At 41.3% G+C, this 26419-nt stretch overlaps 1 protein-coding gene across 2 annotated transcripts; it reads right to left on the reverse strand.

Moving 5' to 3' along the window:
* Window positions 1-782: 782 nt before the first annotated feature.
* On the reverse strand, window positions 783-26419 carry LOC143285862 (uncharacterized). 2 transcript variants are annotated; one of them, XM_076593299.1, is made up of 16 exons: window positions 26278-26419; window positions 24699-24852; window positions 23251-23349; window positions 22050-22145; window positions 20468-20566; window positions 17922-18050; window positions 16489-16584; window positions 13516-13614; window positions 12863-12961; window positions 11504-11605; window positions 9635-9799; window positions 8219-8329; window positions 7816-7908; window positions 6254-6352; window positions 5498-5596; window positions 783-2481 (listed from the first exon to the last, which is right to left on the reverse strand). In XM_076593299.1, exons 2-16 carry the CDS (start codon window positions 24810-24812, stop codon window positions 2224-2226), a joined length of 1758 nt encoding a protein of 585 aa, XP_076449414.1. In that variant the 5' UTR covers window positions 24813-24852; window positions 26278-26419; the 3' UTR covers window positions 783-2223. The 2 variants fall into 2 exon arrangements, with proteins under 2 accessions (XP_076449414.1, XP_076449415.1); XM_076593300.1 differs by having other exon boundaries at window positions 26252-26419.

Below are 26419 nucleotides of genomic sequence, written 5' to 3' on the forward strand. Positions count from 1 at the left end.
GTCAGTACCTTCTTGCTGGTAGCTTTCTTCACTGCAGATACTTTATTCAACGTCTTCACCATCCTCATCAATGTCGAAACCTTCAGTTTGAAACATTTTCAATCACTTCAGCAATAGTAAAAAGCCACTGTCGTGATCTACTTTGCTCCAAAAATTTCCACTTGCATCGCCTGCGACGCCATTTTCATTAGGTATGCAGATTAGCTTGTCATGTGGGGTGCTGAGGTCAACGGCTTGTCAGCGAGTATACAGTTATGGAACCTCAAGAAGAAACTTTCCATTTGACCCTTGACATGTTCGCAATGCCCGGTGTAGCTGCGATTATTATGCTAGCCCATGAGGAAAATGTGGAAAAAATTTTAAGTGTCGAAACCGCTATAGCATTCCGTCGTCTGGAACGCAACCATATGTCAGGAATGCAATAGCGTTCCATCGTCCGGAGTGAGTTTAACTCCTTTGTGATGATTGATTTCAAACATCTCAAAATCTACATATTTAGGACAGTAAACTTTCCCAAATCTTCGAGACCACTAAATTCCAAGTGTCTCCAAATCCAGACAAATCATGCCCAAAAACAAAACTGATGCTCTTCTTTTAAATCAGGCTTTGGTTCATAAATCCCCCTTCCACTGACATCAATGATCGACCCATTTTTGTTTTCTTCAAACCATCACCAAGATTGGTAGGTTTTTTTTAAAAAACTCTTTCACCACCATAGGCGACTTTAGTTGACTAGACAGGGTGTGTGTGTGTGTGTGTTGGGGGGGGGGGAGGGTTGTCGACAATGAAGGGTAATGTTGATAAGACCATTTTTTACATTGTAACAAAGCTTGACAGCTGCGGCCAGTTTCCCACCAATAGAACGACTAAACTTTGCCCCCTGGCCGAGTTTGAAGTGAACAAGTCCACTGAGTTGAGTGAACAAGTCCTTTGTGTTATTTTGACAGAGAGCATCGTTTCAATCATATTTGGCGATGAAAGAGTTAAAAGAAATTCTTTCACCTGCTTGACAGCCACTCCAAGCCCCACTACCAGCAACACACTGCCACAGGGTCTCATCCTGTGCCCCCTCCACAACCACCCACACAGGTGTTACAACGATAGACAGGTGCAGCAGCCCTTCTTGTGGCGGGTGGAGGGACCAGAGCACGGTGTTTCGCCTGCTCACAATTTGCCTACGCATGTTCTGCAGGTGCGGCATTTCACCTACATGTTTCATGCACATGCGGTTTTGCCTACACACTTTAACCTAACGACTGTCAAGTGCGTTTGTTGTTTTGCCTACGCCTTGTGCACCAGGCAACTGTTCTGTAAACATCCAAATACACTTTGAATGGGTTTATTAATGGCATTAACACCTGTTAAAATGTGCATGTGAATTGCATATGAGCATGTGCCCAGCATTTTCGTCTGTCTTTTGCCCATTTAAAAAGGCATCCTTTTCAGGCTTTCCTTTGGTCTGTGAATGGCTGTTATTGGTGCTGTTTGTGTTTACCAACAGTTTCAGGATCCAGAAGACTGAATGCAGATTCAGTTTGAATTTCAATTGTCTTAGCAAAGTTGTGTATATATATTTTGTATAACCTTCAATAATTATTTTCCAGTCAGATGAATAAGATGTATCCGTGCAAAAAGGCATGGCCTGAACCTGTTTTAAAACTGCACAGAAAAAAAAAAGTTTCTATCAAGGTATGTGAGCATGACCTTACCTACTGGCAAAACCAACATAAATGTGTAGGTGAAGCAATTATGACCATGCAGGCGAAGAAACAAACCTGCTGACATGATGATGGAAAAAGGAAGAGCCCACTTTCAGAGAACAAAGTGTAGGCAAAACATGTGGAGGGGAAGGAAGGGTGGTAAAGGAGTTGGAGGTTGGAGAGCTATGACAGCAGACAGACTCGGCGGGCACCTTCTTGCAATGGTGGGTAGAGAGGGAAGAGGTTCAGATCTAATCACATCGTTTTTAGCCCAGCTGACCACAAAAGGGCTGGGGGAGGAGGCTGAAGAGCTACGACAGCAAACAGGCAAGGCGGCCCTTTTTGCAGTGGTGGGCGGAGAGGGAAGAGGAGAAGGTTCAAATCTAATCATGTCACTTATAGCCCAGCCTTCAGGACTGCAGGAGAAGGTTGGAAAAAGGAAGGGCCCGCTTTCGGAGAACGAAGCGAAGGCAAAACATCTGGAGGGGAAGGAAGCGAGGTGATGGGGTTGGTGGTTGGAGACCTATGACAGCAGACAGGCACGGCGGCCCTTCTTGCGGTGATGGGCAGAGGAGGAGGGGGAGGCGGTGAGGGGGTTGGAGCGGCAGGCCCACTCCACCATGCCCAGCACCTTGGACAGGGAGGGCGCCTCCTCGTTCTGCTGGGTGCTCAGCACGCTCAGGATGTTGCAGGGTGGGGCCAGGGGCTGATGGCGGAGGACGCTCTCCGAGGACGCCAGGTTCTGCTTGGCTATGGCCATGCCCAGTGGGGTCAGTCCGTTCTGCACAATCAGTTTCAGGTAACTTGCTTCGGTTTGGGGCAAATTGATACACAGCTAAAACCATGTCACTGGGTTTGGGACAAATCTATACACAGCTAAAACCACACCAAAACCAACAACTTAGACCTTGAGTGCATGCACATGTATTTGATCATCACTGCAGGATATTCACATTTGCTCAGTTCAATGTTGGCTTGAGAAGCGCAGTCACCCTGGCCGTATATTTTGCCTTCCAGCTCAGAATTCCACTGCCACGATTTTCTTGAAAATATGTGTAAATGCTGTGATGAAAGTGGCTGTTAACATGACACAATTTCTTTTTTTTTTTTTTTTTTTTGCTGCCCCATAATCTGCGCCGTTTCAGTGGCATTATTCCCACGCCGCTCATTTAGATTCCCCCCTACACGGCCACACCCGGGTTCGTCCGTCGCAGTTCCAGTGTCGGCAGTCCACAGGGAACCATCGATGTTAGGTTGCCTGGAGGCCACACACCAGAGGAGACCCTGCACTGCTGCTGAGTCACTTCGGTGGTGTTCAGTGGTGCCTGTTCTGTTTTAACATACTTAGGACACCACCTACTAAGCCCCCTACTAACGACAATAATGGCTTAGTCGCGGAGCTAGACTGAGTGAGCGTCTCTCCCAGAGTGGAGACTGCCACCACGTCCCTCAAACAACAGCCACCCCATGAATCTGCCAACACTGACGACATTGACAGGACTCACCCCAAGCACGGAAGTGGAGGGGCATCGAAAGTGAGGTCACCATGAGAGCAGGGCATGAAAGGTCACAGACTTTGAGACTATTTTGTTTATATTGATGATGATAAAGGAGAAGGAGGATGACGATGATGATGACGATGTTGCTATGGAGGTCCATTTTGATTTGGGACTACGTGACAAGGCTGTACTCTACGCTTCCTGTCATAATGATATCCCGGCGTTAACCAGGCCCGAGAGATACAGACACTTGCAGTGCTGGTCAGGTAATTAGAGCAACACACCCAAAGACGCATCCTTGAAGTGGATGACACTTGACTGTGTGGTCCCAGTCTCCCCATTTAAGCCCACAGCACACGCAACTCTGGGTAGGAGCCGGCCACAGGCCGAAAAACCCACCTCCGCTGGGATTCGAACCCGCGTCCTCCCAGCCGTCAGTCCGCGACGCTAACCACTTCGCCACGGCGGCTGGTCACTTCATAAGTTAATCGCATCTCAAAACAATTCTTCTCCTTCCGCCATTTTAACCTTCCCCAACCAAAGTCAGGTATCCATTCACACCTGGGTGGAGTGAGGAAAACTGAAGTACAGTGCCTTTCCCAAGAACACAACACCAGTGGAGTGTTGGCCTACAGGTAACACGTCTGCCTAGGAAACCAGACAATCTGAGCGCGCTGGTTCGAATCACGGCTCAGCCGCCGATATTTTCTCCCCCTCCACAAGACCTTGAGTGGTGGTCTGGACGCTAGTCATTCGGATGAGACAATAAACCGAGGTCCCGTGTGCAGCATGCACTTAGCGCACGTAAAAGAACCCACGGCAACAAAAGGGTTGTTTCTGGCAAAATTCTGTAGAAAAATCCACTTCGATAGGAAAAACCAATAAAACTACACGCAGGAAAAAATGCAAAAAAATGGGTGGCGCTGTAGTGTAGCGAGCAGCCCGAATTTCACGCAGAGAAATCTGTTGTGATAAAAAGAAATACAAATACAAATACCAGGCTGAAACCCTGATCACAAGTGAACACTGGATCAGGAGTCCAACAGAATACAGAATACTTTATTATGTGGCTGCCTTCACCTCTACACTCCATCTCGCTCACTACGATCAGCTTTGGATCCACTCCACTTACACATACCCAGATTCAAACTCTCGACTGTTAGCCGCCGTTCTTTCTCTGTCTCTGGACCTTGCAATTGGAATGAACTTCCTCTTTCGCTTCGTCAAGTCTCCACACTCAGCTCTTTCAAGTCTGGACTTAAAACCCACCTCTTCCCAAAATAGCCTCCCTTCCCTGCCTCTTCCTTGTCTTCAGTTTCTCCAGTTTTAGAGCTATGCGTGCGTGAGAATGACTGGTGCGAAAGCGCTTAGATTTGTCTATGCACAAGATTCAGCGCTATATAAGTACCATTATTATTATTATTATTATCTCAACAAGAGAAATTAATATGTGGTGTAAAACAAAAAAAACAAACAACAACAACAACAAAAAACACAAGAAAATAACAGTCATTCAACATGTATATAGATAAACCCACATCAAGATGTAAACCTACGGCAAACCATCATTACAATCAATAATCACAGTAGACAACAACAGAAACCCTTAAAAAGTAGTTTAGAGTAAATCATACATACACTATCACAGCCATACACACATGTAGCAATAATCACAGTTAAAGGACAGACATTACAGTACACTAAAAGTTGACATAGACATATAACAGCAGTGTGCAATTTATGGTACTTTGAGTTAACGTCTGACAGATTCTGCCATGGCACAATCCAATACTAAATATGAAACCCAGTATACTACTTCACAGAGTAGGGAAGAGGACAAAGAGGGAGGCTCTAGATTCCTTCAGAGTGAAAAAAAAAAAGTTCCAGAAATTTTGAAAAGATACAAATCTTGGAACACTTTGGATGTATGTAGAGTGGGAGGGGAGGGTGAAAGTGTACGCGTGTGTGTGTGGGGGGAGGTAGGGGGTGAGGGGTTTTTGATAAAGAGTGGTCATGAATGGAATGTCTTTCATGTAAAGTGCCCTGAGCTCTTTTGAGAGAAAGGGCGCTATATAAATGTATATTATTATCAGTATCGCTATATATAAATGTATATTATCAGTATCGTTAACACCATCTGACTGGGATCTTTCAATGACACACAAACAAAGCTCAAAAGAATGCAATTCTATTCCGTGTCAACAACCAACTTCAAGAGCAGGCAAGCTTTTAATCCCACACCTGCTCTTACCGACTAATCAGAAATAAACACCTGTCCTGCGTGATCACCGGACTTACCTGCATACACAAGGTGAGGTCCGCGCCTGCTTGGATCAACATCTCCAACACCTCAGGCTGGTTTGAGTATGCTGCCAGTATGGCTGGCGTCAGTCCCTTCTGCTCACACAAACACACACACATCAGCAAATTAACATAGCATGGCTAACGTCATTCTTAATAATAATAATGATGACAACAACTAGTTCAGTTTCAGTTTCAGTGGCTCAAGGAGGCGTCACTGCGTTCGGACAAATCCATATACGCTACACCACATCTGCCAAGCAGATGCCTGACCAGCGGCGTAGCCCAACGCGCTTAGAACTAAAACAACTAAAATATTACTACTACTACAAATAATAACAATAATAACAACAATAATACTAATTGCATGTGCTAATGATAGTAATATTTGCTTATGCTTTTGTTTACTGATGAAAATGACCAGTAGGACTGAACATGAGAAAGTTAAGAATTCTTTATCTATCATAGGTAAAAGGCATAGCCTTATGTTAGCCACTTACCATGCTGAATGAAAAAAACAAAGCTGTTGCCGTGGGCTCTGAAATTACTTTAACCCTTTCAGCAATGCTAGGGTGAAAGAGTGTGCAAACTTAATGTTTTTGTTTATGTTTTTCTGTATGATTATAAACGCCCACGGGTCAACAAACACCAGTCACAGCCTCAGCACTCTCAAGACACCTTTCAAAGCTGGTTTTCTGCGCGCGCACACATGCACACACACACACACACACAGAGCTCCAACCAACCACCTACATCTGTTGTGGCGTTGATGCTGGCACCGTGCTGAAGCAGAAAGGACACCATCGCCGTGTGACCCTTCATGCAGGCAACGTGTAACAGCGTCACTCCACACTGCCACAGTGCAAGCAGCGCTTATTCAATTCTTCTTTCTTCTGTACTCGTGATAGAATCATCAAAATGAACATTGAAATTGTGTAAGATTATTGTATTATGTTGTGTTGTGTTGTATTGTATTGTGTTATGTTGTTGTGTTGTGTCCAGTTGTGTTGTGTACTGTATTGTATTGCATTGCATTGTACTGCACTGCATTGCATTGCAAGTGCATTGTATTGGATTAAATTGAATATTATTGTATTGTATTGTATTGTATTGTGTTGTATTCTCTCTTTGTGTGTAACATATTTCTCTGTGTAATATTCAGGTAGACAGCACAACACAGACAGCCATGGAGATCTCTGGCTGTGTGGCCTTGTGTGCCACAGAGCTCAAAGAGGGTTTATAAGGAAATAAGTTTGAAATGAAATGAAATAAAATTATGGTGTTTAGAGCCTCGCCGACCTATCGCCGCATTAATAACTACTACAACGGTAAATTAAAACAAAGACTCACTTTGTTTACACAAGTGAGTCAAAAAACAAACAATTAAAACGAGTCACCACTTCAAACTTTCCACTCCAAAGTTTAAAAAAAACTTCCATAGTTTAAAACCTTCAAATCTGGTTAAAAATGTTCACTTCTTTTAAGAAGTCCATCAGCGCCCACGGAGGGACATCACGAAACAAGGTCTTCAAAGAAACCGCCGTGTAATGTCTGTGTCTAACGTCATGCAGATCCCAACAGTAAAGGAGCACGTGTTTCACGGTGAGAGGCTCATCACAGGGAATACATCGAGGGACCTCTTCCCCCTTCAACAAGTAAGAATGAGTAAAAAAAAAGTGTGCCCCGCATGCAGTCTGCACAGCACAGACTCCTCCTTTCTGTTCCTCACCCCTGAAGGGAGGGTCTCTTTTAGGTCTAGGAAATAAGTTTACAAATCTGGAGAACAGTTCAATGCAATTCTGGCCGACAGTTAGAATCAAAACAAACACAGTCATATTGCAAACACTTTAATCCACATGGGGATCAGAACACAATAAAAGGCACGCTTCAATAATCTACTGTCAATATATTATCAACATTACTTACTGGTACAAATACCATTGAACAGCACATAGTTATCATATGTCTCTGTAATCATAGTGAGATATTTATTATTAAATGTCTGTAATTATAGTGAGACACTTTATGCCAAAAACTGTGATTGTTACATGTATATGGCTGTGTTTATTGTATGTTGGTTCATTCTTCACATTTAAGCTTTTTTTTTTTGGTCATGTCTGCTGTGACTACTGTATGTGTATGACTGATTATTTTGTGTGTGGTTTACTTTGACATACAACCACTTAATACCTTCTATATATGCATACTCAATGACTGTCGTTCCTGTGTATTTTTTATGTGTTTTACACCACAAAATATTTTCTCTTTGGATATAATAAAGTATGCTGTATTCTGTTCCGTGGGAAGGAGATTACCTGAGATTTGGTGTCGACCCATTTGGGAGACTCTGACATGCACTCTTTCACCAGTTCCATGTCTCCTTCCTCTGCTGCCTTGAAAATAGCATCCTGACCACGCAAATGTACATGGCACCATTTAAAGGTTCTGTTTACCCAAACGCGCATTCATAACATGCACACACAGAGACATATATAAACACACACACACATCTCACATTCACACACACACACACACACAAGCACACACATACACACTTACACAGACATACACTCTTTCACACACCTAGATTATGCATGCATGTGTGCATATGCATGTGTGCATGTTTTCCTTTCTTTTTCTTTTCTAATGCTACCAGTTCTAAATACTGGCCACGTGTTTCTTTCAAATCAATGCTCCTTCCCAGTCTCTTTCACTCACCTTGCTCACGGTTTCCATGGCAGCAGCAACGATGGAGTCCACCTGTTTGGGCCGTGATCGGAACAAGGGGCACATCATCACCAGACAGGTGGCCGCAGGATCGCGGTCAGGCTGTGTGTCAGGAGACAGGATTCAGCATCATGCTGTGTTGTGTTGTGCTGTGTTGTGTTGTGCTGTGTTGCAACAGTGTTGTGTTGCATTGGAATGTGTGTTGTGTTGTGTTCTGTAGTGTTGTGTTGTGCTGTGTTGCATAGTGCTGAGTTGCATTGGAATGTGTGTTGTGTTGTGTTTTGTAGTGTTGTGTTGGGTTGGGTTGGGTTGGGTTGGGTCATGTTGTGTTGGGTTGCTATGGGTTGCGTTGTGTTGTTATGTGTTGTGATAGGTTGGAATGTGTTGTGCTGGGTTACATTGGGTTGTGTTGTGATAGATTGGGTTGTGTTGGGTTACATTGGGTTGTGTTGTGATAGATTGGGTTGTGTTGGGTTGTGTTGGGTTACATTGGGTTGTGTTGTGATAGGTTGGGTTGCGTTGTGTTGGGGCGGGTTGGGTTACATTGGGTTGTGCTGTGTTACGTTGGGATAGGCTGTGTTGCACTGGGTTGTGTTGGGTTGTGTTAGGTTGAACTGCGTTGGGTTGGGTTGTACTGCACTCACCACTGTATTGTATTGTATTGTATTGTATCATATCACATTTCGTCACAACATATTTCTCTGTGTGAAATCCAGGCTGCTCTCCACAGGGAGTTGACAAAGTAAAAGAGGAAGATGTTACTATCAGACATGTAATCTACACTCAGGCGGCAGAATGGTTAAGATGCTTGTCAAACAACACAATGTCCGTGAGGGTCTGGGTTCAAATCCCGGTCTCACCCTTTTTCATAAGTTTGACTGGAAAATCAAACAGAGCGTGTAGTCATTCAGATGTGACAATAAACCGAGGTCCCACATGCACAAGGGCACTTGGGGCACTGATAAAGAACCCACGGCAACAAAAGGTTTGTCCTCATGCAAAATTCTGCAGAACCCCACTCTGAATGGTACACAAATATATATTTGTAAATGCTCATAATAATAATAATAATAATATCTGCTCAGCAGATGTGGTACAGCACGCACTTGGCAACAAGAGTGCTGTCCGCTGGCAGAATTCTGTAGGGAAAAAAAAAAATCCACTCAGATAGGTACACGAATATACATGCATGCACTCAAGGCCTGACCAGCACACTGGGTTGTGCTGCTGTCTGACATCTGCCTAGCAGATGTGGTGCGGTGATGCCACCCTCAAGAAACTGAACTGAATTGAACCGGTGTAACTGTAATGTATCCGTATTTGTCCAAAACGCAGTGCTGCCTAAACTCTAGAAACTGAATCTAGAACTGCATCATCCACACACACACACACACACACTTGGCCCACCTCTTCAGGTGTGGGAGGGGGTTGGGTGTCGGTCGACTCGCTGTCCGACTTGCTGGGTGGCTTGTTCTGTTCTGGGCACAGTTTGAGCGCCCAGCGTATGCACAGTGAGATCACCTCCGTGTGATGGGCGTCGAAAGCCACGCGCGAGTTCATGCTCATCCATTTCTGAAGCGGAGTGGAGAGAGTGAGAGAGCGAGTGAGAAAGAGAGTGTGTGAATGAGAGAGAGAGAGAGAGAGAGAGAGAGAGAGAGAGAGAGAGAGAGAGAGAGAGAGAGAGAGAGAGAGAGAGAAAGAGAGAGAGAGAGAGAGTGTGTGTGTGTGTCTTATTTCAATTAAAATCGAATCAATTAGTTTCATTTCAAAATCAATAATCAAATCCAATCATTCTATCAGTCACACCACTGCCAGACATCAGGAGCATTGCCCCCCCCCCCCCCCCCCCAACCCCCCAATCACGCTACACCACCTCTAAAAAACAACAACAACAAAAAAACATCCTGAAAACCCCCTCATATTTCAAATATCCATAAGCCAGAGACATTATAACCTTGTACAGGTTTAAGCTTTTATTTTTTTTAGTTCCTGATAACACTTACCCACCTCCACCACCCTTCTCCGTCTCCTACTATCCTTCATCTCCCTCCATACCCCTACACACCCATCCCTCCCCATCCCTTTCCTCCATCCAATGCTCAATGGGTCCAATTTGATGGGTTTATGTGAAAGTCAGGCATCTGCTCATTAAACAAAAAGAAAAGAAAAGAAAACAGAATCTTTTAAATACAGCACATGTGGTGTAGCAAATATGGATCAGTCTGCACATTTTTACACATCCCTGAAACTGGAACTGACAGGTCAGGCATCTGCTGTAAAAATCTTCTCTTTTTTTTTCTTGCACAGCAGATGTGGTGTAGTGTCTTTGGATGTCTGGCACATCCTTGAAACTGAAACTGACAGGTCAGGCATCTGCTGTAAAATCTTTTTTTTTTTTCTTCTTGTACAGCAGATGCAGTGTAGTGTCTTTGGATGTCTGACACAATCTTGAAACTGAAAGTGACAAGTCAGGCATCTCCTGAAAATATTTTCTTTTTCTTGCACAGCAGATGTAGTGTAGTGTCTTTGGATGTCTGACACAATCTTGAAACTGAAACTGACAAGTCAGGCATCTGCTGTAAAATCATTTCTTTTTTTTCTTCTTGCACAGCAGATGTGGTGTAATGTCTTTGGATGTCTGGCACATCCTTGAAACTGAAACTGACAGGTCAGGCATCTGCTGTAAAATCATTTCTTTTTTTCTTCTTGCACAGCAGATGTGGTGTAATGTCTTTGAATGTCTGGCACATCCTTGAAACTGAAAGTGACAGGTCAGGCATCTGCTGTAAAATCATTTCTTTTTTTTTCTTCTTGCACAGCAGATGTGGTGTAATGTCTTTGAATGTCTGGCACATCCTTGAAACTGAAAGTGACAGGTCAGGCATCTCCTGAAAATATTTTCTTTTTCTTGCACAGCAGATGCAGTGTAGTGTCTTTGGATGTCTGACACATCCTTGAAACTGAAACTGACAAGTCAGGCATCTGCTGTAAAAATTTTCTTTTTCTTGCACAGCAGATGTGGTGTAATGTCTTTGAATGTCTGGCACATCCTTGAAACTGAAACTGACAGGTCAGGCATCTGCTGTAAAATCATTTCTTTTTTTTCTTCTTGCACAGCAGATGTTGCGTAGTGTATTTGGACTGAAACTGAAAAGGTCCGGCATCTGCTGAAAAAAAACACTTTTTTTTCTTGCGCAGCAGACGTGGTGTAGTGTATCTGGATCTCTGACACCACCTTGTAACTGAAACTGAAACTGAAACAGAAGCAATGCTCACCCCTGCCGCAGTGACGTCCGCTCCATTTTCCAAAAGCATCTGCAGCCCCACAGCGTCACCATGGTTACACACAATGTGCAGTGGCATGAGGGGATCGCAGGGCTTGTGTTGAGGAACAGATAACAATGCGCTTTATACACACTATATTCTGATCAAGAGAGGTCACCTAGAAACATAAGAAACAGAAGACAACACATTTTATTCTGATCAAAGAGATGTCGATGAAACTTATAAAAACCAGAAGACACCACACTTTAGTTGTAGTGATCAAGAGAGGTCAATGAAAACCATAAAAAACAGAAGAAAACACACCTTACACCAATCAAGTGGAGTGATGGCCTAGAGGTAACGCGTCCACCTAGGAAGCAAGAGAATCTGAGCGTGCTGGTTCGAATCACGGCTCAGCTGCCGATATTTTCTCCCCCTCCACTAGACCTTGAGTGGTGGTCTGGATGCTAGTCATTCGGAAGAGACGATAAACCGAGGTCCCGTGTGCAGCATGCACTTAGTACACGTAAAAGAACCCACGGCAACAAAAGGGCTGTTCCTGGCAAAATTCTGTAGAAAAATCCACTTCAACAGGAAAAACAGATAAAACTGCAGGCAGGAAAAAAAATTTTTTAAATGGGTGGCGCCGTAGTGTAGTGATGCGCTCTCCCTGGAGAGAGCAGCCCGAATTTCACACAAAGAAATCTGTTGTGATAAAAATAAATACAAATACAACTAAATCCATAAACAAAAGCAGAGGAAAATGCCCAATTTGTTTTCCCCGGAACGGCAACACTTTCTCAACGCAGGTGACATTTCTGTTGGTTTTCCGGAACACACACAGACAAATGGGTACGGCAGGCATGCATGCAACCAGAAATGTATGGTCAGTGAGAGCTGCTCAGTGTGTTGCTGGTCTTTATGCCAGAAGTTATAAAGGGCAGTGACGGGTGCAATAGCCGAGCGGTTAAAGCGTTGGACTTTCAATCTAAGGGTCCGGGGTTCGAATCATGGTGACGGCGCCTGGTGGGTAAAGGGTGGAGATTTTTACGATCTCCCAGGTCAACATATGTGCAGACCTGCTAGTGCCTGAACCCCCTTCGTGTGTAGACGCAAGCAGAAGATCAAATACGCACGTTAAAGATCCTGTAATCCATGTCAGCGTTCGGTGGGTTATGGAAACAAGAACATACCCAGCATGCACGCCCCCGAAAGCGGAGTATGGCTGCCTACAAGGCGGGGTAAAAACGGTCATACACGAAAAAGCCCACTCGTGTACATACGAGTGAACGTGGGAGTTGCAGCCCACGAACGAAGAAGAAGAAGAAGAAGAATAAAGGGCAGTAAGTCAGTAAGTGAGGGTTGCCTTACCCGTGACTTGACGTTTGGGTTGGCCCCAGCGTCCAACAGAGCCTGCATGATGTCTCGCCGACAGATGTAACATGCCGTGCCCAGCGGCGTGGACAGCTTCTGCAATCACACAATCACCGTGTGTGTCATACATGTGTAAGCGTGCGCATGACTGAAACCTGACTGAATGACACAGGAAACGAATGATGAGCGCCTAATGGCAGCTGTCAGTCAGCTTTATCCAGGTTGGCACCCTGTTGTGCAAATGACTGTGCTTGTTTGCAAAGCGCTTAGTATGTTCTCTGACTGAAGATAGGTGCTGTACAGAGCAGGCATCCTTTCGTGTTTGAAAGCCATAGATTTGCGCTCTGGGTGATGTTTCTGGCACAGCATCCACAGATGCTGGTCTGCAGTCAGACTCTGGGCCTTCTGTCTTTGCTGTTTTGCCTCTGATTGTTGGATAAGTTTCTCTTCAAACTAGGACAGGCCTTTCTACGCTGCCTACCTCCAGGACGACAGTTCTGAGGGTACAGCTTCCTTTGTGTCTGGGCTGAAGCCTAGGGCCATCAGGTCTGTTTTCCAGACATCTTTGTAGTGTAATTTGGGTCTGCCTATATCAACAATAAGCATCAATAATGATAATACTAATAGCAATAACAACGATAACAGCATACCTCTGATGTGGTGTTGGGCAAGGCACCATGGGTGATGAGCTCGCGTACCATCTGAAGGTCTCCCAGCACCACTGCCATGTGCAGAGGGCTAAGGCCATCCTGTTCACCACAACCCCAGCCTCTTTGTATGCTTTTGTACTGTCTCTTTTTTTTCTTTTTTTTAAAATTCAAAGCATCTCTGAAGATCCATCAATTTAATCAGGTCTCATGTCCTTGTCCACCACAGTCCTGAATTGCATTTTACCCATGTTCTGTGTGTGTGTGTGTGTGTGTGCGTTGTGTTGTGTTGTGTTGTGTTGTGTTGTGTTGTGTGTGTGTGTGTGTGTGTGTGTTGTGTTGTGTTGTGTTGTGTTGTGTTGTGTTGTGTGTGTGTGTGTTTGTGTTGTGTGTGTGTGTGTGTGTGTTGTGTGTGTTGTGTTGTGTTGTGTTGTGTTGTGTTGTGTGTGTGTGTGTTTGTGTTTTGTGTTTTGTGTGTGTGTGTGTGTGTGTGTGTGTGTGTGTGTGTGTGTGTGTGTGTGTGAGTGTGAGAGTTTGTGTGTGTGTGTGTGTGTGTGTGTGTGAGAGAGAGAGAGAGAGAGAGAGAGAGAGAGAGAGAGAGAGAGAGAGAGAGAGAGAGAGAGAGAGAGCAAATGAGCTTAATGAGATATTTGTTTCGAACTTTGTGCAAATTGATTTATTTCATTAATTTGTTGTGTTTAGTCAAGGAGTTTTGTACATGTATGTAAAGAGCAGTCACCTCTATCTAAGTAAAAGCATTGAACAAGTCTTCATTATTAACAGCAAAGATGCAAAGAAATGCAATCCTTTTGCCCCTTTTGGGGTGTGGAGGATACATTAACAGTGCATACACATTGAATCACAATTTCAGTCCAACATTGTCAAAGCAAGCATAGAAACACACCAACAATAAATTAAGATAATAATAATAAAATAATATAACAAAAAAAGATCAAACTATAGCATACAGGCATGCAAGTTCAAGATGTAAGTGAAAACTACACACCCTTCTTGAGTTTTCTGAATTCACTTCAATTGTGTCTTCTTCCGATCACAAAATAAACTGCATAAACCAAAAAATGAAACATGTGATCGATATTTACTTGGTATCAGTCTATTCTGATTAACATTTTTTTCCAGACATTCTACAACAAAACGGAATTCACCCCAAACAAAGGCACACACACACAACTGTGAAATATATGTCATGATGTGTGTATCATTTCTATTTGCTTAGCCATTACATTCTTCCAGCAACAGTCCTACCAAAAATCTTTCAACACCAAAGAAAACCAATCCCACAGTAACTCATCCTACGCATGAAGTGGAAGGGGGTTGAAACGAATCATGGGATGAGGGGGGGTGTAAGGCCATAGAACCTGGCCTGAAAATTCATTTTCTATGGAGGTCCAGTTTAGGTGTGGGACTGTGTTACAAGCCTGTACAATATGCTTCCTTTCATAATAAAATCCTGGTGTCAACCAGGCCTCAGAGATACAGACACCTGCAAGTCAAGACGATTTTTTTTTTTTTTTTTAAAGCTATGACTTCTCTAATATGACTTCTCTGTGGAGTGATGGCTTAGAGGTAACGCATCCGCCTAGGAAGCGAGACAGAATCTGAGCTGGTTCGAATCACCCCTCCACTAGACCTTGAGTGGTGGTCTGGACACTAGTCATTCGGATGAGATGAAAAACCAAGGTCCCGTATGCAGCATGCACTTAGCGCACGTAAAAGAACCCATGGCAACAAAAAGGGTTGTTCCTGGAAAAATTCTGTAGAAAAATCCACTTCAATAGGAATAACAAAAATTGCATGCAGGAAAAAATACAAAAAAATGGGTGGCGCTGTAGTATAGTGACGCGCTCTCCCTGGGAAGAGCAGCCCGAATTTCACACAGAAAAATCTGTTGTGATAAAAAGAAATACAAATACAAATACACAAAGAGGCTGGTCCCTTGTTTTCAGAGGCTGCTTCTTGCTGGCAAAAGTCATATCAAAGTCAAAACAGTCAAGTATCTTTAATAATAATATTTTATTTTTATATAGCGCTGTAATACAAGCATAAGCAAGCTCTAAGCACTTTACAATCCAGTACCTAAAGTGAAACAAAAAAAAGCATATAAAAAGTAGTAGAAACATAAAACAGAATCATTAATATTATAAAAACACAATGCATAAAACTCTCAAAGTAACATACTATCAATACTACAACTGTTACACTCCAACACTCACACTAACACACATGCACAGACACACACACACACAGCTGTTTATTTGTTTATGAAAGGCTGGTAAAAACAAAAACCAAACAAAAAACACCAACAACTGCGGAGTGGCAGCCTAGTGGTAATGGTTCCCCTAGGAAAATCTTATCACACAGGATCAAATCCCATGCTCATTAAGTACTCTCTCCACCTCCACTGGACATTTTACTCTCTCCATACGAACGGCGAAAGAGACGACGTTAACATCGTTTCACCCCAATTACCATCATCAAAATATTGCAAGCGGAAGGCTCTTATACTGAAGACGTGAATGTTGACAAAGAATACCACAATTCTGACAACAGAAGCTAAAGGTTGGGTCATTCAGACACCCACTGGACATCCGAGGGGTCTGTGTAGAGGAGAAGAGAGGACTGGCCGTACTGAGTGAGTTAAGCAGTCGTCTGGATGCTCATCATTCAGATGAGATGATAAACTGAGGCCCCGCGTGTATCATGCACTTAGCAGAAAGAACCCACCGCAACAAAAGGGTTGTCCCTGGCAAAATTCTGAAGAGAAAAATCCACTTTGAAAGCAGAAAAAAGAAAGAAAAATAAAGGTTGGTGTTGCTCTGTAGCAATGGGGAGAAGAAAGCGAATATGACGCACAGAAATCTGTTGAGACAAAGGAGTTATATAACACAACACAATAAAACACAATACAATACAATACATACCATACAATACAATACAATACAATACAATGCTTACCTTCAATGTCTGATTGACATCTGTACCATACTGTATGGCTTTACGAAGACCTATCACATTGCCGTCTGCTGTGTGCTTTAGGACATCAGGACATTCCTGTGAAACAGCAAAGCACATTCAGTGAAGGCAAGCAGAGAACATGTTTCCTGGTTCACAGATCAGATGAAACACACACACAATCGTAGTACATCACACCACACACTTCTTTCCCTCTGGCCACTGCTCAGACCCTACAGACTAAACAAATCCACAAATCACCCACATACCTGCTGATCGTTTAACATAGAACAATGTCATCCACTTCTAAAACTCTTGTCACACAAAAAATCATATGTATATACATATATATGGGTGTTTTTGTTTGTTTTTTTCAAGACAGGAGCAGGAGTCAAGATGGCTGCCAGAAAAAGATTGCGCTAGTCAGGGATGCAAAGGGGAGGTAACCTACTTCGGGAGGTTATCGGTCATAGTTACTTTTGTTTTCTCCGCATAGGCGGGTAGTAGTTTGCACAGGACATAAATCAGACCCCTGCTGGAATCTAAACTAGTGGGTCACGGTTAAGTATGTGTAATTAAACAAATCATTCAGTTTCAGTGACATTTCTCCCACACCATATGTTCCAAGTCCCTCATACATGTCCACACAAACAAACAAACAAAAAAACCAACAAAAATACCCACACCAAAAAACAAACACATTTTCACACACACACGAAAAAAAACAATCATGGTTTTGAGACAGTCAAGTCAAGCTGAATATTGAACAAAAAAATTTTACACAGAGTTGACGAGACCATTGCACGTCCACGTGAAAATAAACAATGTGTCACCACACTACCCCTGCAGCTCCCCACTACTAACCACCAACCGCTACGCCACCCCTAAAAAAAAACAAGAGAGGCAAGGCCTTCAAGACTCACGTGTGATAAATTAAGTCCCCTAGCATTAATTACAGAGTAATTTCCCTTTTTTACTATCTACACCAAAACGTTTGCAAAATAAATAAAAATTCCATGCTTAGCAAAGGAACTTCCAGTTTGAACAAAAAATCATAATAATGACTGCTCTTGTTGTTGGGTCAGAATATCAGATCAAAGTGCCAAGTTTAGAGAATACAAAAAATATAAATATAACAGTAAATGCAGTTTGCATATAATTAGGCTTCATTTTTTATTATTTTGTGCCCATCCCAGAGGTGCAATATTGTTTTAAACAAGATGACTGGAAAGAACTGAATTTTTCCTATTTTTATGCCTAATTTGGTGTCAGCTTACAAAGTATTTGCAGAGAAAATGTCAATGTTAAAGTTTACCACGGACACACAGACACACACACACACAGACAACTGAACACTGGGTTAAAACATAGACTCACTTTGTTTACACAAGTGAGTCAAAAAAAACCCACAAACACACAACCCAGAAAAGACTGACATGCATGTTGGCGGTCAAGAGACGCAGGGCAAAGTCGGCAGCGGTCTTCCTCCAGTTGGGCAACAGGACGCTGATCACCTCAGCATTCTCCTGCTGCACCGCCACTGCCAGCGGAGAGAAGCCATCAACCTGTAAGTTCAGGCCACCAGATGTATATTGTTATTCTGTTGTATTGTATTGTATTGTATTGCATTGTATCACATTGTATTGTATTACATTACAATGCATTACATTATATCATATTACATATCATATTACATTATATTATTTGTATTGTATTGCACTGAACTGTATTGTCTTTTAGTAACAGTACAGTACAGTACAGTACAGTGTAGCGTAGTGTAGTATAGTATAGTATTCTATTGCATTGCATTTCATTGCATTGTATTGTACTGTATTGCATTGTATTGTACTGCATTGTATTGTATTGTATTGTACTGTACTGTATTGCATTGTACTGTACTGCATTGTATTGTATTGTACTGTATTGCATTGTATTGTGTTGTACTGCATTGTATTGTATTGTACTGTATTGCATTGTATTGTATTGTATTGTACTGCATTGTATTGTATTGTACTGTATTGTATTGCATTGTATTATACTGTAATGTTTTGTTTTGCATTGTTATTGTTTTGCATTACTCTCTGTCACAACAGATTTCTCTGTGTGAAATTCTGGCTGCTCTCCCCAGGGAAAGCATATCACTACAGTGCAGTGCCACCCATTTTTCTTCTTCTGCCAGCAAGTGTATTTGTTTTGCTATCAAAGTGCACATTTTTCTACAGAACTGTGCCAGGGACAACCCTTTTGTTACCGTGGGTTCTTTTACATGTGCTAAGTGCATGCCACCACTCAATGTGTAATGGAGGGGGAGAAAATACTGGCAGCAGTCACATATGCTCAGATTCTCTCGCTTCCTAGGTGGACATGTTGCTACTAGGCCGCTGCTTCCATATATATATATATAAAAAGAGAGAGTGAGAAAGACAGACAATGACACTATTTCATGAGGTTAAAGTTATGTTTCTCTCTCTCTATCTCTCTCTCTCTCTCGCTCTCAGTGTTGTGTTGCCCTGCTTTGAATGACCTTAGACATGAGTGGATTCCACAAAAATATTATAGACACCCTACTTTATTTCGACTTGCCATGCTTATGTCATCAACTAACGAAACTGTTATAAGACAGTTTGCTATTTACTTATATAAGGCTTTTAAGTTTCGCAGTGTATTATGTAGTTAATTATTATTAGTTGTGCATTATCCAATTTGTGGATTATCATTTGCAGTTTATCATTCACTTCTGTAATTTGTAAGGTTTTGATTTTGAATGTTGATTCACTGTACCCCCTTCATGAGGGGCCATGGCCTTTATTGAATAAACTATCCGTATCCGTATCCGTATTTCTCGCTCTCTGATGTGCACACAAGCAGGCACAAAGACTTGGCAAGAGGTCCATGGTTTTTTAAATAACATGTCAGTCTAATGTACAGAGCCGTCCTCACTGTGTGTATAGTTTACAAAACAACAAGTCTGTGTAATGTGCTGTATTCACCCTGTCTACAGGTGATAGAATAATAATAATAATAATAATAATAATTATTATTATTATATTTATATAGCACTGAATCTTGTGCAGAGACAAATCAAAGCACTTTCGCACCAGTCATTCACACGCATGCATAACTCTAAAACTGGAAAAAGTGAGGACAAGGAGGCGGGGAAGGGAGGCTATTTTGGGAAGAGGTGGGTTTTAAGACCAGGCTTGAAAGAGCTGAGTGTGGAGACCTGACGAAGAGAAAGAGTAAGTTCATTCCGACTGCAAGGTCCAGAGACAGAAAGAACGGCGGCCAACAGTCGAGTGTTTGAATCTGGGTATGCGTAAACAGAGTCGATCTGAAGCTGATCGCAGAGAGTGAGATGGAGTGTAGAGGTGAAGGCAGCCACAGAGGTAGGAATGGGCAGATTTGTGAATACATTTGTAACATAGAGTGCTGATCTTGTGCTTTGCTCTGCGTGAGACAGGTAGCCAGTGGAGATGTTGCAAAAGAGGAGTGATGTGCTCAGATCTTTTCTTTCTGATAACACATTCAATACAGTGTGCTGTGTTTACTTTGTCTATAGTTTACAAAATAACACATGTATATTGTGTTGTGTTCACTGTGTCTATAGTTAATAAAAATAAATAAATATATAAATAAAGATGTCCAATGTATTTTGATGTGTTCACCATACCTATAGTTTATAGAATAACATCTTATCTATTCTGCTGTATTCACCATGTCTATAGTTTACAAAATAACATGACTAACGTATTGTGCTGCAATCGCAGCGTCTACAATTTACAAAGTAAAACGCATCTAATGTACTGTGCTGTGTTCACCAAGCCTGTAGTTTATAAAATAACATGACTAATATATTGTACTGTGTTCACCATGTCTATAGTTTACAAAAATAATAGGTCTAACGTGCTGTGCTGTGCTGTGCTGGGTTCACTGGTGTCTACAGCTGACAAAATAACAGTCTACTGCATTCTGCAGTATTCACCGTGTGGATGCGCTGGTCTGCCCCTGCCTGGAGAAGCATGTCCACAATGTCAGCTCCATTCTCCTGAGCTGCTAGGTACAGGGGAGTGAAGCCAGTTTTCTGCAAACACACACACACACACACACATGCACAAAACAATACATCAATATACAAAAGCACACACTTTCTCATGTATACACATGTACTGATATGAACAGGCATTGTGTGCACTATAAATATATACTGTTAACTACCTTGTAAACGCCAAATATCGAGTAAACACCTGCCCCCCATTTCGGTTTAAAAATTATGCATAGGATAAAAAAAAACAAAAAAAACAAACAAAAAAAACATGGTAAACGCCCAATCCACCGCCTAGTTTGAAAACAACAACAACATAAAATAAATCAATAAATGAATAAAAAGAAAGACAGAAAATTATCATGGAATAATGATTACTCCAGTTTTCTTTTTTGGATTGTGTTGCTTTACAAACCTGTGTAGAGTATGATCTCAAGATAACGAACAAGAATGCCTGCTTAAGATATTGATATGTAATTGGAAAAAAAACCCACCAAAAGTGCGTTCATGGCCTCACTCCATGACACAGTGTTCTGTGTCAGAAAAAGGAAAGCCTTGACAGGAAAGACACAAACAGAAATAAAGGTGACCTATGCAATGTCCTGTTTCATAAAAGAAAAACCTTGACAGGAAAGACACAGAAATAAAGGTGACCTATGCAATGTCCTGTTTCATAAAAGAAAAACCTTGACAGGAAAGACACAAACAGAAATAAAGGTGACCTATGCAATGTCCTGTTTCATAAAAGGAAAGCCTCGACACGAAAGACACAGAAATAAAGGTGACCTATGCAATGTCCTGTTTCATAAAAGGAAAGCCTCGACACGAAAGACACAGAAATAAAGGTGACCTATGCAATGTCCTGTTTCATAAAAGAAAAACCTTGACAGGAAAGACACAAACAGAAATAAAGGTGACCTATGCAATGTCCTGTTTCATAAAAGAAAAACCTTGACAGGAAAGACACACAGAAATAAAGGTGACCTATGCAATGTCCTGTTTCATAAAAGAAAAACCTTGACAGGAAAGACACACAGAAATAAAGGTGACCTATGCAATGTCCTGTTTCAGAAAAGAAAAACCTTGACAGGAAAGACACACAGAAATAAAGGTGACCTATGCAATGTCCTGTTTCATAAAAGGAAAGCCTCGACACGAAAGACACAGAAATAAAGGTGACCTATGCAATGTCCTGTTTCATAAAAGAAAAACCTTGACAGGAAAGACACACAGAAATAAAGGTGACCTATGCAATGTCCTGTTTCATAAAAGAAAAACCTTGACAGGAAAGACACAAACAGAAATAAAGGTGACCTATGCAATGTCCTGTTTCATAAAAGGAAAGCCTCGACACGAAAGACACAGAAATAAAGGTGACCTATGCAATGTCCTGTTTCATAAAAGAAAAACCTTGACAGGAAAGACACAAACAGAAATAAAGGTGACCTATGCAATGTCCTGTCTCATAAAAGAAAAATCTTGACAGGAAAGACACACACACACAGAAATAAAGGTGGCCTACGGAAGCAGCGTTGACGTCGGCTCCTCTGTCCAACAGGAGACGGGTGACGTTGGTCTGTCTGGCCAAAGCCGCCACGTGGAGCGGAGTGTTCTCTTTCTGAAATCAAACCGCAATAACTGAACAATCCCAAATGTAAACATTACACATCCATAACTGAACAATCTCATCCGTAAACATTACACATTAAAAAAATATATACCAGTATGTCTCAATAGTGTTCTCTTTCTCAAATCATATTGATAGCAAATACTGAAAAATCACATCTGTAAACACACACATATATATATATATATATATACATGGATAAATATATAGGTATAGATATATATGTGTGTGTGTGTGTGTGTGTGTGTGTGAACAGTGTTCTTTTTTTTTATGAAATCATACCGCAAAAACTGAACAATCCAAACTGTCAACAGTAGTAAATTGTTCTGTTATTTCCAGCTTAGATCCATCAAGGACACCATTATTTGTTCTGTATTGTCTGAAAATCATGTGTAGCATATCCAAGACTAACAGACCAAGCTTATTTGTGTTTACACTTACACAATGAGGGTATAAGGAAAGACCCGGCACTTCCTTTTCTGAGGATGTATCTGGGTTTGTTCTTATGTATCTTTTTACCTGTGTGTTAGCTGAATTGGTAGCATAAGCTGCACTGACTTGAAATTATGTACCTTCTAATTAGAGAGTGTTACTTCTCTTAAAAAAACAGGTATGTAAGCAATGTTCTCTTTCTGAAATCTACGGCAAATAATGAATAATCCCATCTGTAAACATTAATAAATATGTATGTAAACAGTGTTCTCTTTCTGAAATCATACAACAAAAACTGAAAATCCTGCCTGTAAAAATTAAAAAAAAAAAAAAAAAAAAAATTAAATGGTGTTATCTTTTTGAAATCCTACCGTGAAAACTAAAAATCATGTCTGTAAGGTACAAACATAAATCAATGGATAAAAGGAAATGGAAGTAAACTGCTGAAAAAAAACAGAGAGAGAGTGTGTGTGTGTGTGCATGAATAAGTATAATTGTTGGCTTGCAATGCAAGGCTGATCTATTTGGAATACGTGAAATACATAATGTTTGTTACATGGATCTTGTTCTATACTGTTCTAAGTATTTTAATCGCACATGAATTTTCTGTATTTCATGAACTGCACCAGTCTAAACCTGATCCACAAACGCAGCAATGTCATACCTGTGTTCTCACTTCTGGGTTCGCTCCCCTGTTCAACAGTTCCACCATGACACCCACATGACCTTCTTTTGCAGCAAGGTGAAGGCCACTCATGCCATTCTGAAGGAAAGAAAGAATAAGGGACACAGAAAAATGAGCCACAGTACACATTTACACACACATAACACCACCACTACAAAGAGATTTGCTGTACAAATACACCTCCAGACCAAAAAAAAAAAAAAAAAAAAAAAAAAAAAGGGTGGCAATGCATCGTGCTGAGAGCAGCCCTATTTCATACAATGAAATCTGCTGTGAAAATAAGTAATACAATCAAATTTCAGCAGGTTTAAACTAAATATGGCACAGTCACATATAATTCATGTCAACTGTTTCCGCATCCCACATTTAAACACTCCACAGCTCTTTCTCTACCTATGGAACTTGCACTGGGAACAATCTATTCCTTTCACTTCATTAAATCTCTGCATTCAACTCATTCTAGTCTGTCCTTAAAACCTACCTCTTCCGAAAATAGCCCTCCCCCCCTTCCCCTCCCTCTTCCTGGTCTACAGTTTCTGTCCAGCTTTCTATTTACATGCATCTTTAATTTTGTTTTTATCTCTGTAAATCTGAGTAATGCATGTGTGCGAATGACTGGCATGTAAGCACCCTGTAAGTACTTTTTAACTCACTCAGGACGACAAGTTTTCTCCCTTGCTTTTCCCCACAGACGGCCCATTTGTAAGGGTTTGGAAAAAAATTGCAAAAAATACAAAATACTGTGTAAGAAAATGAAACTTTCAGAACTGGTTTATTACGTGTTGAGCTATTACATATTAAAAAAAAAAAATCAAATTTCTCATCTTATTTTTACAGTTTTGCCACATATAGAAAATACTGCCAATTTTTCACCCCGAATCACCATACCCATGCTCGCTTTCTGCATTAAATTCGCTTTCTTCTTCGTCATCATCCACCTCTTCAATGTCCGACTCTTCAGTTTGTAGCATTTCAAGTACTTCGGCAACCCTAAAACGTTGCCGTCACTGCCTTGTTCGCTTCACAACATTCTGAGAAGAGCCCGCTTTGCTAACAGGCTGGCACACGAGCAGACGACCGGTCAGTGACTTTGTCAGCGTGTGTGCGAGACAGGCCACACATCCCAGGCTGACCAATCATACTGTTCGATTGTGGAGTGACCCAGAATAGCACACTCTGCTTGGCTAATCACAAAATCACGTGTACAGCGCATGATGGAATTTTACTTTCGGAGAATGCTATTCCATTCCTTCGTCTGAATCCGAATACGTTTTGTGTAGGAATGCGTGAGCATTCCTTCGTCCGGAGAGAGTTAACATGACCCCTCGATGTCAACAAAAGTCGCCTATGGCTGTGCACTGTCTAGTCAATTCAAGGCCTATGGTGGTGAAAGAGTTAAAATCATTATCAATATCACTATTACTCACAAAGTTGACGGTGTTCACGTCATGACCTTTGTCCAGCATAGCAACCACCTCCTCTAAGTGGCCTGCCCTAACTGCCCGCAGGAAGTTAGCATCCGAATCGGACATCAGCGACATCTCTGCATCGGTCAGTTCTGTCTGTCTTTCATCCCTGAAACTGAAAGCAAATATAGATACAGTGTGTGCACATCACGTAACAGTTTTCTCAGCTCTTGTTTTAATCATCTTCATCATTGTTTCCCATGACAACAAAAGTGTTCTCCTCTGGCAGATTTCTGTAAAACAAATATACTCTGGGTGTATATACATATACATATATATATATATATATATATATATATTTGAGTGTGTGTGTGTGTGTGTGTGTGTGTGTAACACTATATATGCATGCACTCAAAGCTTGACTAAGATATGCTTGAATATCTGTATGAGTGTGAGTGTGCACATGTGTGTAAGTGTGTGAAAGCATATCTAAAAGAGAATAATAACCTCTACAAATGATCTTTAAATCATAGCCTTGTCACTGCACAAAACAGATGTTATAAATTAGATGCAATGAATATTATAGATCAAAATTTGTTTGCATCACTGAAAAAGCTCAAATCAAGTATGCCTACATCATACAGAAAATTTATCACCTCTTACGACTTACCCTTTATTATCAAGATCAAGTTATTCTCTATGGTCAATAGATAAAAGCCATGTCCCTCACATACAAATACTATCTTCATGCTTTGACATATTATGAAACAAGAAATAATACATATCCAAAAACATGAAGATAAATTTTCACTTTTAATCCTTGAAACATGTGTTATATTTTCATGCATGAATGAACCAAGTACAATTATCACTGAATCAATGATTGAAATTAAATAATACATTAAGTTCTAACACATTAACAAATAAAATAAAGTAAATATGTATATATGAGCAGTCAAAACTCAGATTAAAAGAAAGAAAAAGAATATGTTTATTTCTTTAATACATTTGGTATGAGAGAGAATGTTTCATTAAAAATCATGTAAAATACTGTGGAAAAAATGTCATATTTAAAGCAGCAAGTAGTTCATATGGGTGTGGCTTTAAAAATAGTTTGAAACAATTATTTTTTTGTTGCAAGCATACAGAAAATATTATGAAAAAGAAAATGAAAAAATGTGAAAAAATATGGCAGTCAAGGGTTTCTTTGCTGCATGCATACAGGGGAAGATTCTTCTCTTTAGCCACGAAATAAGTACAATGACCAAAACAGCAGATTTAATTTTGCTGTTCGTTCTATGCCAGTTTTGGGAACAGAAATGGGAAACGTATCTTTTGGTTGTGTTGATTTTGTAGTGTAAAGCATACGGTGTTGTTACTGTTACTGTTACATTAACGTGAGGACGAGGGTGAAGTTTAAAAGCGGGGTGGCAAAAAGGGTGGGGTAGGGAAGGATGCTTGAGTGGGGTAAGATCTTTATATAAAAAAATACATCAAATTACAAAGAGCAACAGGCAGAACCAGAGGTAACAACCTGAATCGGGAAAGCTCATTAAGTATGATAAACATATTACCGTTCATTGCACCAAATCGTACTCACGATAGTCACGGTTTCGAGCGACTAAAATGAAACCAGCATGTCAGGAAGACGACATTTCGATTGACGACATCAGGCTGCCAAATAATACCAGTTCAATTTTTCGTCAGAACTGTTGCCTGGTCTTCGGATTTTGCGCCAGGGA

Source organism: Babylonia areolata, chromosome 9, assembly GCF_041734735.1.
Source record: "Babylonia areolata isolate BAREFJ2019XMU chromosome 9, ASM4173473v1, whole genome shotgun sequence".
Lineage (NCBI taxonomy): Eukaryota > Metazoa > Mollusca > Gastropoda > Neogastropoda > Buccinidae > Babylonia > Babylonia areolata.